The 11,501-nt window shown below is 42.6% G+C and overlaps 1 protein-coding gene across 1 annotated transcript; it reads right to left on the reverse strand.

Moving 5' to 3' along the window:
• Window positions 1-778: 778 nt before the first annotated feature.
• LOC129356366 (growth/differentiation factor 5-like) lies at window positions 779-10,377 on the reverse strand. The gene is given in 3 exon segments (XM_055025962.1): window positions 779-2,781; window positions 2,783-3,161; window positions 9,717-10,377. Coding segments are annotated over 3 exon segments (1,566 nt in total). The 3' UTR covers window positions 779-2,255.
• Window positions 10,378-11,501: the final 1,124 nt, after the last annotated feature.

The following is an 11,501-nucleotide window of genomic DNA, read 5'->3' on the forward strand; positions in this document are numbered from 1 at the left end:
TTCTCAGGATGTTTTTACACCTCACAGCCTGATAGACTCAGTTTGAATTGGGACCAAAAATGCATCACTTGTTCCATTTCCAGATGCTGCGGTTCGCTTTCACAGGATACCGCTCCAAAAGCAGGAAGTGGACTACAACACAGGGCATTCTGGGGAAATCCAACCAACGCTAACATGTTAGCCTAGCGCTAGCAGCAGAAATGGCTCCTGGTCTTCAGCCAAAGACTAAAGAGAAATCACTAAACTCTGACACCTCCATCTTGTTTTATCTGGTGAAACAGGAAGTTGCTCTCAGTGTCTTCAGAGGTTTTAGTGTCGTTTCCTGCAGTGGTTGTTGGTGCAGCGCCCCCACAGGCCAGGAGGGGAACAGGCTGGTTGGACTCAGAACCACAGCAGCTGGAGGTGGAGCAGATGATGGAGTTCTGGTTCCGTAATCAGACTATCTGGTGGAAAAACAACTTTAGATGCATCACTGAGCTTTAAATGTTTCAAACATGTTAAAATAGGAACGAGCCAGTCTTGAAGCGAGGTTCAGTAGGTGTTGGTTTATCTGCAGTGATCACAGCTTTTGCTGTTTTTGGCTGTGGGTTTGGAGATAAACAGAAATGACAGCAGACCTGTTCGACTGATGAAACAAGTCAACCTCAAAAGTTCATTATTGATACATAATTATTTTAAAAAACGAACTATCCATTTAAATAATTAAAACATAAACACACCAACGTCAAGTGACAAAGTGAAATCAGCAGCAACAATTAAAGTCGTCATCCTTTTCCAGTTTGTTCTTTAATCATTAATCATCACTGGCAGGAAAAAGAAATATGTAATTTTTAATCAGATTTTATTCATTCAGGTTTTACAGTGCTGGTTTATTTGAACATTGTTGGCCTTTTTAAGGATGTTAATTATGCAGATTAACCAGAAACTGTAGGAACTTGTTCAACCCCAGTGAAACATGGATGTTATCAATAAAAATGGCATTCCTGTGTTTGACTGTACTTCTGGCATCTGAAACTCTCAGATTCCTCCAATAGTTCAGTCTGGGCATCATTCCTGACGGGGTCAGAGGTTCCCACTGATAGCAGTCCGAAGCTCAGTCACTTTGGAATTTTTTATTGAAGACTAGTCTAAACAATTTTCCCACATTTGGAGCAGGTCAGATTAGCACTTCATCACTGGTTGGTATTTATACATCAGGAATTCTTCACATGCTTTACAGAAAAAAGGACATCTTGGTTAAAGAATACAAATGACTCCATCAGATAAGTGCTGGAAAAAAAGGGGGCGGTTCTGAGTATAATTCACTTAATGTTCCTGCAGAACGATTTCCACCAATCAGGATGCAGATACGGATCTGAGGAGAGTCTTTTCTGTTTTTGTTTTGGGCCGTCTCTCAGACACATCCTGACAACGTCAACAGTTTAAGTGAGTCTGTGTTTAAGAGCACAATCTCCATCAGTTTATCTTCCTGTGTTTAGTCTTTGAAGCCTTTGGTATGCAGTGTGAAAGCCCACTGGAGTGGGGAGAGCCATGTCTGTGGCACAGCAGTATGGAAGGCCCTTCATAAACTTACTCAGTCTAAAATTAACAATAATAACAATCAATCATAACAAAGTCATATTTTCACCATGTTAGTCATTCATTTATAAATGACACACTTTCAAGCTCAGTATTTAGCTCAAAACTACTGAGTTAGCTTACTATTTAGCTTAAATATTTAGTTTGAAGCAAACAAAATATTTAGTTTTAACTAGCTTCAACAGAAATATTTAGTTTGCAACTTAAATATTTAACCTACTAACTAAATATTTACTTTGAAATAAACAAAATATTCAGCTGTTTGCCAGCTTAAAAGTAACTGTTTAGTTAGGTTGCTAACTGCATATTTAAATAGCAAACATGACATATAGCTTAAAGCGAAATATTTAGTTTGTACCTCAATATTTACCTTAAAGCTAAGCATTCAGTTAGCAAGCAAAATTATTTAGCTCCAAACTAAATATTTAGCTTGCCAATTAAATATTGAGTTTAAAAATGTGATATTTATAAATGGAGTAATAAAATGGTCAAAATGTGCCTTTGAAATCGTTTTTCTCTTATGACAAACTAAATTCTCTGAATTATTGCTGTTAATTCTGACAGTGTAACTTTACACAACAACGGGCCCCATACAGCAGCGAGTCTTTTGCTCCCTGATGGTTTTCTTTGTGGATTTCAGAGAACTTGGAACAAACGGAGTCTGTTTTCTGTGGCTGCTACCTGCAGCCGCAGGACTCCACCACCATCTCCTCGTACTGCTTGTAGACGACGTTGTTGGCTGAGTCGATGTAGAGGATGCTGATGGAGCTGAGGCGCGTCGGGACGCAGCAGGTTGGCGGGGTCGTGTGCGGTTCCAGGGAGTTGATCAGGGTCTGGATGATGGCGTGGTTGGTGGGCTCCAGGTGCGAGCGGATGGGGAAGTCACAGGCGCCGTCGCAGTGGTAGGCGTCGTACTCCAGAGGTGCGATGATCCAGTCGTGCCAGCCCATGTCCTGGAAGTTGACATGGAGTCGCTGGCGATGGCAGCGTGGCCTGGACTTAACCGCCTGGTGCTGCGGGATGACCTGAGAGAAGGCCCGGAGGGGTTTCTTGGCGCCTCTTGGCGGAGGAGCTCGCCTCATCCGTCGCTGGTTGAACAGATACTCGTAGACGGTTTTGTTGTCGTGACCCGAACGTGCTTTGATCTCATTGTAAAAGAGATCTCGCTTCTTGCTTTTCCCAAACGCCAGGAGGAATGCCTTCCTTGTTGGTCCTGCCGGGTCGAGCGAAGCCCAGAGCCCGCAGGTCCAGCGGACGGCCTCCTCGGTGCTCCAGGGCCTCCAGCTCCAAGCACAGCTGCTGGTTCTTGAATCCCTTGAAGACTTTATAAACGTCAAACACTTCCCACTTGTTGCTGAATCCGCCCAGGAGGTCATCCACCGTCCTGGACTGGAGCAGAGCCGCTTTCTGCCGGCCTGAAGCGCAGCTATAAAGCTTCAGCCAGGGCACCGAGCCTCCATCAGCCGCCGCCACAGAGACCGGCTTCCTCAGGATGCGGAGCTCGGCCCCCAGGAGCCCATCGCGCTCCAGAGAGCTGATGTTGAACTGGTACCTCTGACGTCGCAACATGGGCCCTCGATCATCTACGAGAGACGAAACAGAGTTAAAAGGTTACATTGGAGATTTAGTTTAATGAACAGCATCTGTTTGAAGAAACTCTGCCAGCTGGACACATGTCTAATTATTTCAATATATTACATGTTTTATAGAACTGTTTCCACTTTGTGCATTAATTTGAAAACAGCTTTTCATAATGATTCCCTAAATTTCTGATTTTTTGGATGTATTGAACAATAATGTCAAAAAAGGATCATCAATATTTCTATCACCTGTAATCAAATAACAGAAAATCGCATGTGAAGTAGACAGCCTCGCTGTTGTTCAGTTTAACTGAAAACTTAGAATGAAAAAAGGAAAAGATTGTTAGCAGTTCTTTCAGCTTTGATAAGTGATGTTTAATGTTTAATCAAGTTAATTGCATGGTCTTCAATTAATCCTATTTTAAGCACCATAATAAGCAACATTTTCAATTCAAAAACAATTTTTGCTGCTAAATTTTTGAATATATAGACATGGAACTTCTTCAGAAATGTGTACTGCGGAAGCTGTTAGCAACATGTTTAGCATCCAGATGCTTTTTAAGGCTTGAATAGCTTTGCTAAGAAGCTAACTCCTTTTTTAGCATAACTGGAATGCAACAATAGTCTTTTCCAGCATCCAATCAGATCAAAGCAGAAATGAACCCCCAGAGAAGGAACGCTGTCGTCCGTCGCTGTTGTTACCGGTATGTGTGTCAGAGTTACTGGCGTACCAGAAACATGTGATTGTAAACGTTCCGTTCAATACTTTTGTATGAAAAGAAAATAACGCCTATAGTTTTTTTTACTCGTTAAAATTTATGTAATTAATTAATCGATATTAACAGATTAAAGTCCCAGTTCTGTTAGACGTCAAAATAGAAACATTTCTTTTAAATCCTATACAGCACAACACTGACTGACCTTTGCAAAATACTGCAATAGTGAAAGGAAGCAGCAGAAAATCTGCTTCTCAGTTACATTTCAGCTTTTGTTGCATCTGCAGCATCTGATTCACAAAACAAACAGCAGGACTAAACAGTCACTGCAAACAAATGTTGTTTTTTATCAACTCTGTTGCACCACAGGAAACTCAGAAGTGGCATCGAGGAATGAAAATGGTTCCTCAGTGAATCCGATCATAAAACCTGAACAGTCTCATTGTGTCAGAGAGAAATTCTGTTTAGGATCACATGTCTTTGAAAACTAATGGGAAAAGAACATGAGATTATTTATTCCTCTCAGATTTTACACTTCATACTAGAAAAACAAATAATTCAACAAAAAAACTCTAATGTTTCATCAACTGCCTTTTTTTAACATACACACAACCTATAACTGGGACGACTAAAGGATCGGCTCGATTTGCGATTGCGATTTGAGATTGACTAACATGCAGGAAGCAATCAAAGCATCACTCCAGAAATGTTTTGATGATAAGAAAACATTATAAAATTATATAAATCTAAACAAGTCAAATTTACATAATTTCCCCCCTTCAAATTCTGCAAATTTTAAGATTAATTCATTTGAATTACTCTCAAAAGTGAATTTCTCATTGTCAAAAAAATATGTATTTAGTGTTTCCAAGTTGAGAAAAATATATTCTAGATGAAGAAAAGATTGCTGTCAAAATCTTTATTTCTGTAGATTAGGGATCCTCAAATCTGTGTGTAGAGGTTCGCACTACAGAAACACAAAATTTTAAGTATTTTTTTTGTCTAGTTTCTAATGCAAATATCTTAGTGCACTTTAAATATGTCAACATTGACTTAACAGAAACTTTTCAGTAAGAAATAGGAGCTTGAAGAAAATAACTCCTTAATATTGATGGAAAAATACTAACTCCATTGGCAGAATATTTCCACTTAAAACATGGTAAAATGTCTTGTAATAAGTGAAATAATCGAGTACCTATTCATCAATTGTAAGGAAATACTTAAAACAGGCTACTATGTTTAGATGAAAAATTACTTGTAATTTATTTATTTCAAGACTGTTGAGATAATTGCAGTAGAAATTAGACTAAAGCAACTTGTGTTTTTGCAGTGTGGTGTCCTGCAACTTGTGGATGTGTCCCTGAAACGACTCGACTGCCTCCTCTGTGCTCAGTCCTGCTCCTGACACGATTATGTGACTCAGATGTACTGAAGCAGAAAGACATCTGAAAGTTGCAGGACTCCGTCCCTCGAGGCCTGGAGTTCAGGACACCTGCTATAGATATTTTTTCTTTTTGTGCCAGCAAAGGCTAATGAGTTAGTTTTCCACATAAAGTTGTAGAAACATGTAGAGGACTTGGAAATGTTTTGTTTTCTTTCAATGGTAGAAACCAGCAAAGGCCATCCAAATGAAACCCAGCATAGAGATAATCTAAAACACACCCAAACACGCGTGTTTGTAATTGTAGTATTTTGAGGACCTTGGCTCATGTGAGACTTTCTGAGGACTGTCACACTAAACTGAAACCGGACCCCAAACCAAACCCTGAAACCAAGCCTGAGCCTTCAGACTGCAACAATGTGATGTGCTTTCTCTTCCAAAGATGTCCTGAAACTCATCACAGTCCTCAAAGGAACCCCTGGATCCTCACACAGTTTATTCCTTCTCACGACACCCTTTCTCCCATCCAGCACCGCCAGAGCGGTAAAAAGTACATTAGAACCAGACAGGGAGTCCACATCTGACCACAAACAGGCCTGCTATTACAGACCTGCAGCTATTCCCCACTGACAGCAAACCAGCATCTGCTACAGAGGAAACAAACCATCAACAGCAAACACACACACACACACACACACACACACACACACGCACGCACGCACACACACACATACGCACACACACACACACTCACACACACACACACACACATACACACACACACATACGCACGCACGCACACACACACACACACACGCACGCACACACACACATACGCACACACACACACACACACTCACACACCCACACCCCCACACACACACATACACACACACAGAGAGAAAAAGAAAGAAATGTTGGCACTTCTGTACAGACGGCCTGATTAAAGCTGAGAGGAATTTGATTTCACAAAGTCTCACATACTTTTAAAGCAGAAAGGTTGAAAATGTTTGCAAGCTGCAAAAATGTTTACAAGCTGCTGAGTTCTCAGGTGTGGTCTTTGTTATCACCTCAGACTTTACATCCTTTAATGTACGAAAGAAAATCCAAATCATTTCTGGCACTGAGCCCACATGGAAAAGGTTTTCGTGGAGATAATTTGAGCTTTCTAAATAACGTTGTTGGCCTCAGATTTCACCTGCCACAGGCTTCAGGCGAGCGGACGGTGGGTGGGCCATGAGGCTGATCAGAGCTACACTCACAGAGAGCTGCTCATCGAAAACTGAGCCTGGATTTCACTTTTGTTTGAGTAGCTAATGTAGCTAATGCTACAGAAAGAGGGCTGATGGGTTTTCTAAACATTCATTTTCTTAATGTGAATCCTGCTGCTCTCCAGGATGGCTTTGGTTTATTTTAATGAGGCAACAAAAATAAACTACAGCAAATTACGATAAAATATTGTGTGGTACTGGCTGCATAGCTTCCAATGCACTGCAGTGATGTTGCTGGTTGTTTGGTTTCCTTGTAATTTCGTATTTCTTCACATTTTCTGTTTGGTGGTAAAAATGTGAGTCTTATCTTATTAGCTGAGGTATTCTGGATGAGAAGATGTTCAATACCTCATCAACTCTGTCTCCAGGCTGCAGCATCAGGCTTATTGCTGTGTGAGTTACAGTCAAAGTGGTTGGGAATCTGATTTATTTGGACTTACACAATTAATAGATGAGACCCTCAGAATGATTTTACTGTGGCTCTTTGGGGATCCAAGAGAGCATTTCAAAACACCCAGAGGGTAAAAAAACAACAATAAAAAAGCAGAGAGAAAAAGGAAGAAAGAAAATAAATAATAAAGATTTAAAACAGTAACTCACAAAGGAGGAATGAAAAGTGAAATGAAGGAAGACTATAAAAAGAGAAGGGAAGCTGTAAGGTCATCAGCCTCTTCTGTAAATATGTGGTCGAGGTCGACGGCATCCTGCTGAGGACTTGCTGAACAAATACAGGCTAAATTACAAGTGCATTAAGTGCTGGAAACATAAACCTTCCAGCAGCAGCAGAAATATTAAACTTTGGTCATTTAAACATTGTTTCAAACAGTTTTACACGGTAAAAACAACACGACACCAAAGGGGGCCTGGAGGAGCGTTTATTTACCCTCCTGGAGACGGATATCACTGAGAGCCCACCAGATGTTGGAAAAGCACAGCTGCAAATCACAGACGGGTAAAGTCTGCAGTACGTCCACAACTGGATCAGAACAAACACACACACACACACACACAAACACACACACACACACACACACACACACACACACACACACACACACACACACACACACACACCTACATCCATGTTCCCAGGATTGCTCCATGGAAGCACTGCGCTGTCTGGTTTCAGATTCTGAAAAATGATTCCATTAAATTCATTCTGAGGTTCTAATAAGAACCAACATTTGCAAAAGGAATCCAGAATCACAGGTTATATTTTCAAAATGCCTCCTGGTGGTTCACTACTGACCACAACTTTTTCCTAGTTATTGAGATAGTAACCAGAAGAATCTGTTAATTGTATTGCGACTCATATTTTCCACATTTGACCATTGTTTAAAACGTAATGCAAAAATCTGACAGAATTGTAATCTATGATTTTAACAGATTACAATTCACACCTCTGACTACCTGATCATTAATCAATGACAAAATCCCCACATGGACATCATCTCTGATCTGGACACTAATTTTAATGCTTCTCACTTCCCAGAGCTCTGGACGCTTCGCAGCATTTTCCCTGAGCCACGGCATGCAGGAAACGAAGAACCATCAACCGCTGAGTTTTCCCAACTTCTGATCACTTAAATTGGTAGCTGGTTATGATGTCACCAGGTGACTCTGGACTCATCCAATCACAGAACAGATGCTTAGAACAGATAAATGAGCCAAAACTTTCTTCGGCTGTAGAACATTTCCAGGATTAAAATATTTATGGCTCAGCATCAGAGAAACTCATCCATGCATTAATCATTAATCGATCTTTAATTGATTACTGCAGCAGCGTCTTATGGTGCAAAATACTTTGAACTGACTTGTTACCAAAATGTAACACCTCAGGCCACGCCTCCAGGCCCCATCATGCACTTTGTTCACAGAAAAACGCGTTGGTAAATGACCAGTTGAAATTATAATACAGTCGATCAGCACAAAAAGCCAGAATACACATCGGTTTTATTGCTGTACATCTACAAAACAGTGATCTCGTAAAAAACTCTGGTTTTTGCTGCACTGCTGTGCCCTGAAGTCAGGCTGTTTTAGGAAAACATGATATTTGATATTTTCCTTCAACTTGTCTGGTTTCACGTGACATGAACACTTTTCAGGAGGAATTACATCAGCCCAGTTCTTCACTAAATCACTTCAAAACTGTAAATGGATAAAACTGCAGGATGGAAATTGAAACATGGTCCATGGAGGAGGCTGTCTGCAGAAAGGTGGCGCTCTCTCTGGGAACGGTTTGTAAAAACAAAGCAGAGGACAAGGAGGGAAAAACACTTTTCATAACTCCATTTGTCATTCTGCCTTGCAGAGCAGGCTGCAGAAAATCATGAGGATCCTTTTCTCTCCTCCTCTCACACACCCAGCACCGCCCCCCTCTGGTGACCTGCAGATTGCAGGTTGACCCCGCTCACTCCACACCCACCCACCTTCCCTTCCTGCAGGACTCTGTCACTGTCTTGCTTTAGAGCTGATCAGATGCACGGCTCTCAAGCTCCAGAGTATTCAGTCCCCCAAACAAGATTCGGGCAACATCATAATGTTTTATTAGATAAAAAAAATAAAAAATCTAATCCAGGAGTGCAAAACTTTTTAAAACAGGAGCCACGACTGTGAAGTTCAAAAAATCATGGGCCACAAACATTGTATCTGTCTTGTTATGAAAATTTGCAGAGACAATTCTATCAAAAAAGCATCATTACAAGAATATTCTCATTAAATTATTTTATAGATTAATTTCGGTACAGAAATTATCTGCAAATTATTTCAGAGTGATTGCAGGCCACAGATTGTTATTTAAAACATTCTCTCATAAATTCGTGTAATTCTCCTTTTCAGTAAAAGTTTTGGATGTTTGTAACATAAAAATGAAAGCAAAATGTGTTGACTAAAAGATTCATAATTTGTGACGTTGCTTACATTTTCTTTTTTTCAATATTATTTTGCATCATTTTTTTTGATCAGTGAAATTCTCTTCAGTTTGCATCACCAGCCTCAGTCTGCTGACATAAATCTGAGCTGCTTTTGAATCAGGCTGAAGGTCCCAAATGGACCCGGCCGCACTTTGGACATTCGGGACCAAACCATTTTAAGCTCGTTAATATCTCGTCATTTCCTTCTTTATTAGGAGCTCAAGGTTATTTCACATGAACACAGATGAAGCAGATCTTCTGTCTGTGGTGAAACTCACCGTGTCCTCTGTCCACGAAGCTGGTGATGGTGTTGGCCAGACCGGCCTCGTGCAGCGCGCTGCTGTTCAGGTCCCCGCTGCTCAGGGACCAGTACAGGGACAGCATGTAGTCGTGTGGGGTCACCAGCGGCTGCTTGTCGCCCAGTTTCTGCCTCCTGGCGGCGGCTCCGCGTTGCGCCGCCGGAGGAAAGCCGCCGCGCGCCGCCGCCGCCGCTGCGCTCGCCCTGGCGGCGACCTTTCCCGCAGGTTTCCCCGGTGAATCTCCAACTCCGACGCCTCCTCCCGCATGTGCGGGGGCGTGCGGTTTGACGCGTGCTTCCGCAGCGGGAGGCCAGTAGCGCGCAGCCTCTTTGCGCCCCAGGTCCAGCGCTGCGGCCGGCTGCAGCTGCTGCTGATGGTGGGGATGAGGACGTTCAGGGTTCCCTCCCGCAGTCTGTTTGCCTCTCATCGGGGTCTCGGCTGTAATCAGCGGGGGTCCTGCGTGGGGTTTCCAGCTCCCTGCAGCGGGGACCGGCTGCCTTCCTGCGAGGTGCGCGGATCCACGGTGGGTTCCTCCTGTGCGCTCTGCGGGTCCGGTCCGGCTGAGGGAGCCGCGGACAGGATGCAGGTAGAAGAGAGTCCAGCAGCTGAGCAGCAGAGAGAGACGCGTCACAACGTTCATCCTAAAGCCCTGGAGCGCGCCGGAAGGCCGTCATGGTACAGAGCACAAAGTCACTTCAGGATCAGCGCAGCTGCTGGGCTGGAAGCGGAGCAGAGCGCAGAGATGGTGAGGCTCTCATCCTCATGTCAGACTCTGCGCGCTGCAGGAAAAACTTTTTATCCGATCAGAAACACAGAAAAAAGTCAAATCAATGCAAATCAAACCGATCCTATAAAACTCCTGCAGACTGTATTCTTCCCTCAGTCATGTTGAGGAAGCAGAATGCAGTGGAAGTCCCGCCAGCGCCAGAAGAGCTGCTCTGCTGGATTTCTGGAAGAAACTTCTTTAAATCCCACTTTTTTTTTCTTCCATGAGAGGCAAGAATGGCGTAATGCCGCTGCCTCCGTTTTTTCTCTTTTCCTCCAAAAGTTTGAACTCCGTCCAGTGAAAATATTTCACACACACACAACCTCTCTCTCTCTCTCTCACACACACACACACACGCACACACACCAACAAGCCAACCTGCAGGTGCTCCAGAAATCCTGCAGCAACCTGAGCGCAGGAATTGGGGACGGAATTCCAGAAAGCGGTTTTAATTACCCCGTGATGTCATCCTGTCCAGACTCATTTAACAGCAATATTTCACCCCAAATCTTCCTCCCTCTTTTCCACCGATGACTCACTGAGACTGCAGCACGAAATGGCACAGAGTGACCCCCTCAACGAGCAAACACCAGAGGAGAGGAGAGTGCTTTATGGCGCTGACGGCGAACTGCTTTAACTGTGATGTGAGCAACATCTCAGAGGCCCCGAAGGGCCCTTCAAGGGCCCCTGGTGCAGCTGCATCTTTTAGTTCTTAAAAGTTTCAAACAAATCATGAAGCAGCTTGAGCATGGACATATAAATATTAGTTTCAGAAAATATTCATTTTTTATCTGTATGGGTTGATGAGTTTTTAATCAGAAATGATATAAAATCAGCAACATTTTAAATAAAAAGTCATTTAGTAGCTGCGTTATTAAACAAACAGAACCTCAATCAGAGCTTTTTTAGAAATGTGGATGCTAACATTAGCATTAGCTGCTACATGGTTAGCATTGACAGGCTTTGCTGATAGCCTAGCTCCTTTTAGCATAGCAGCG

This window comes from Poeciliopsis prolifica, unplaced genomic scaffold (assembly GCF_027474105.1).
Source record: "Poeciliopsis prolifica strain line A6 unplaced genomic scaffold, Auburn_PproV2 SCAFFOLD168, whole genome shotgun sequence".
Lineage (NCBI taxonomy): Eukaryota > Metazoa > Chordata > Actinopteri > Cyprinodontiformes > Poeciliidae > Poeciliopsis > Poeciliopsis prolifica.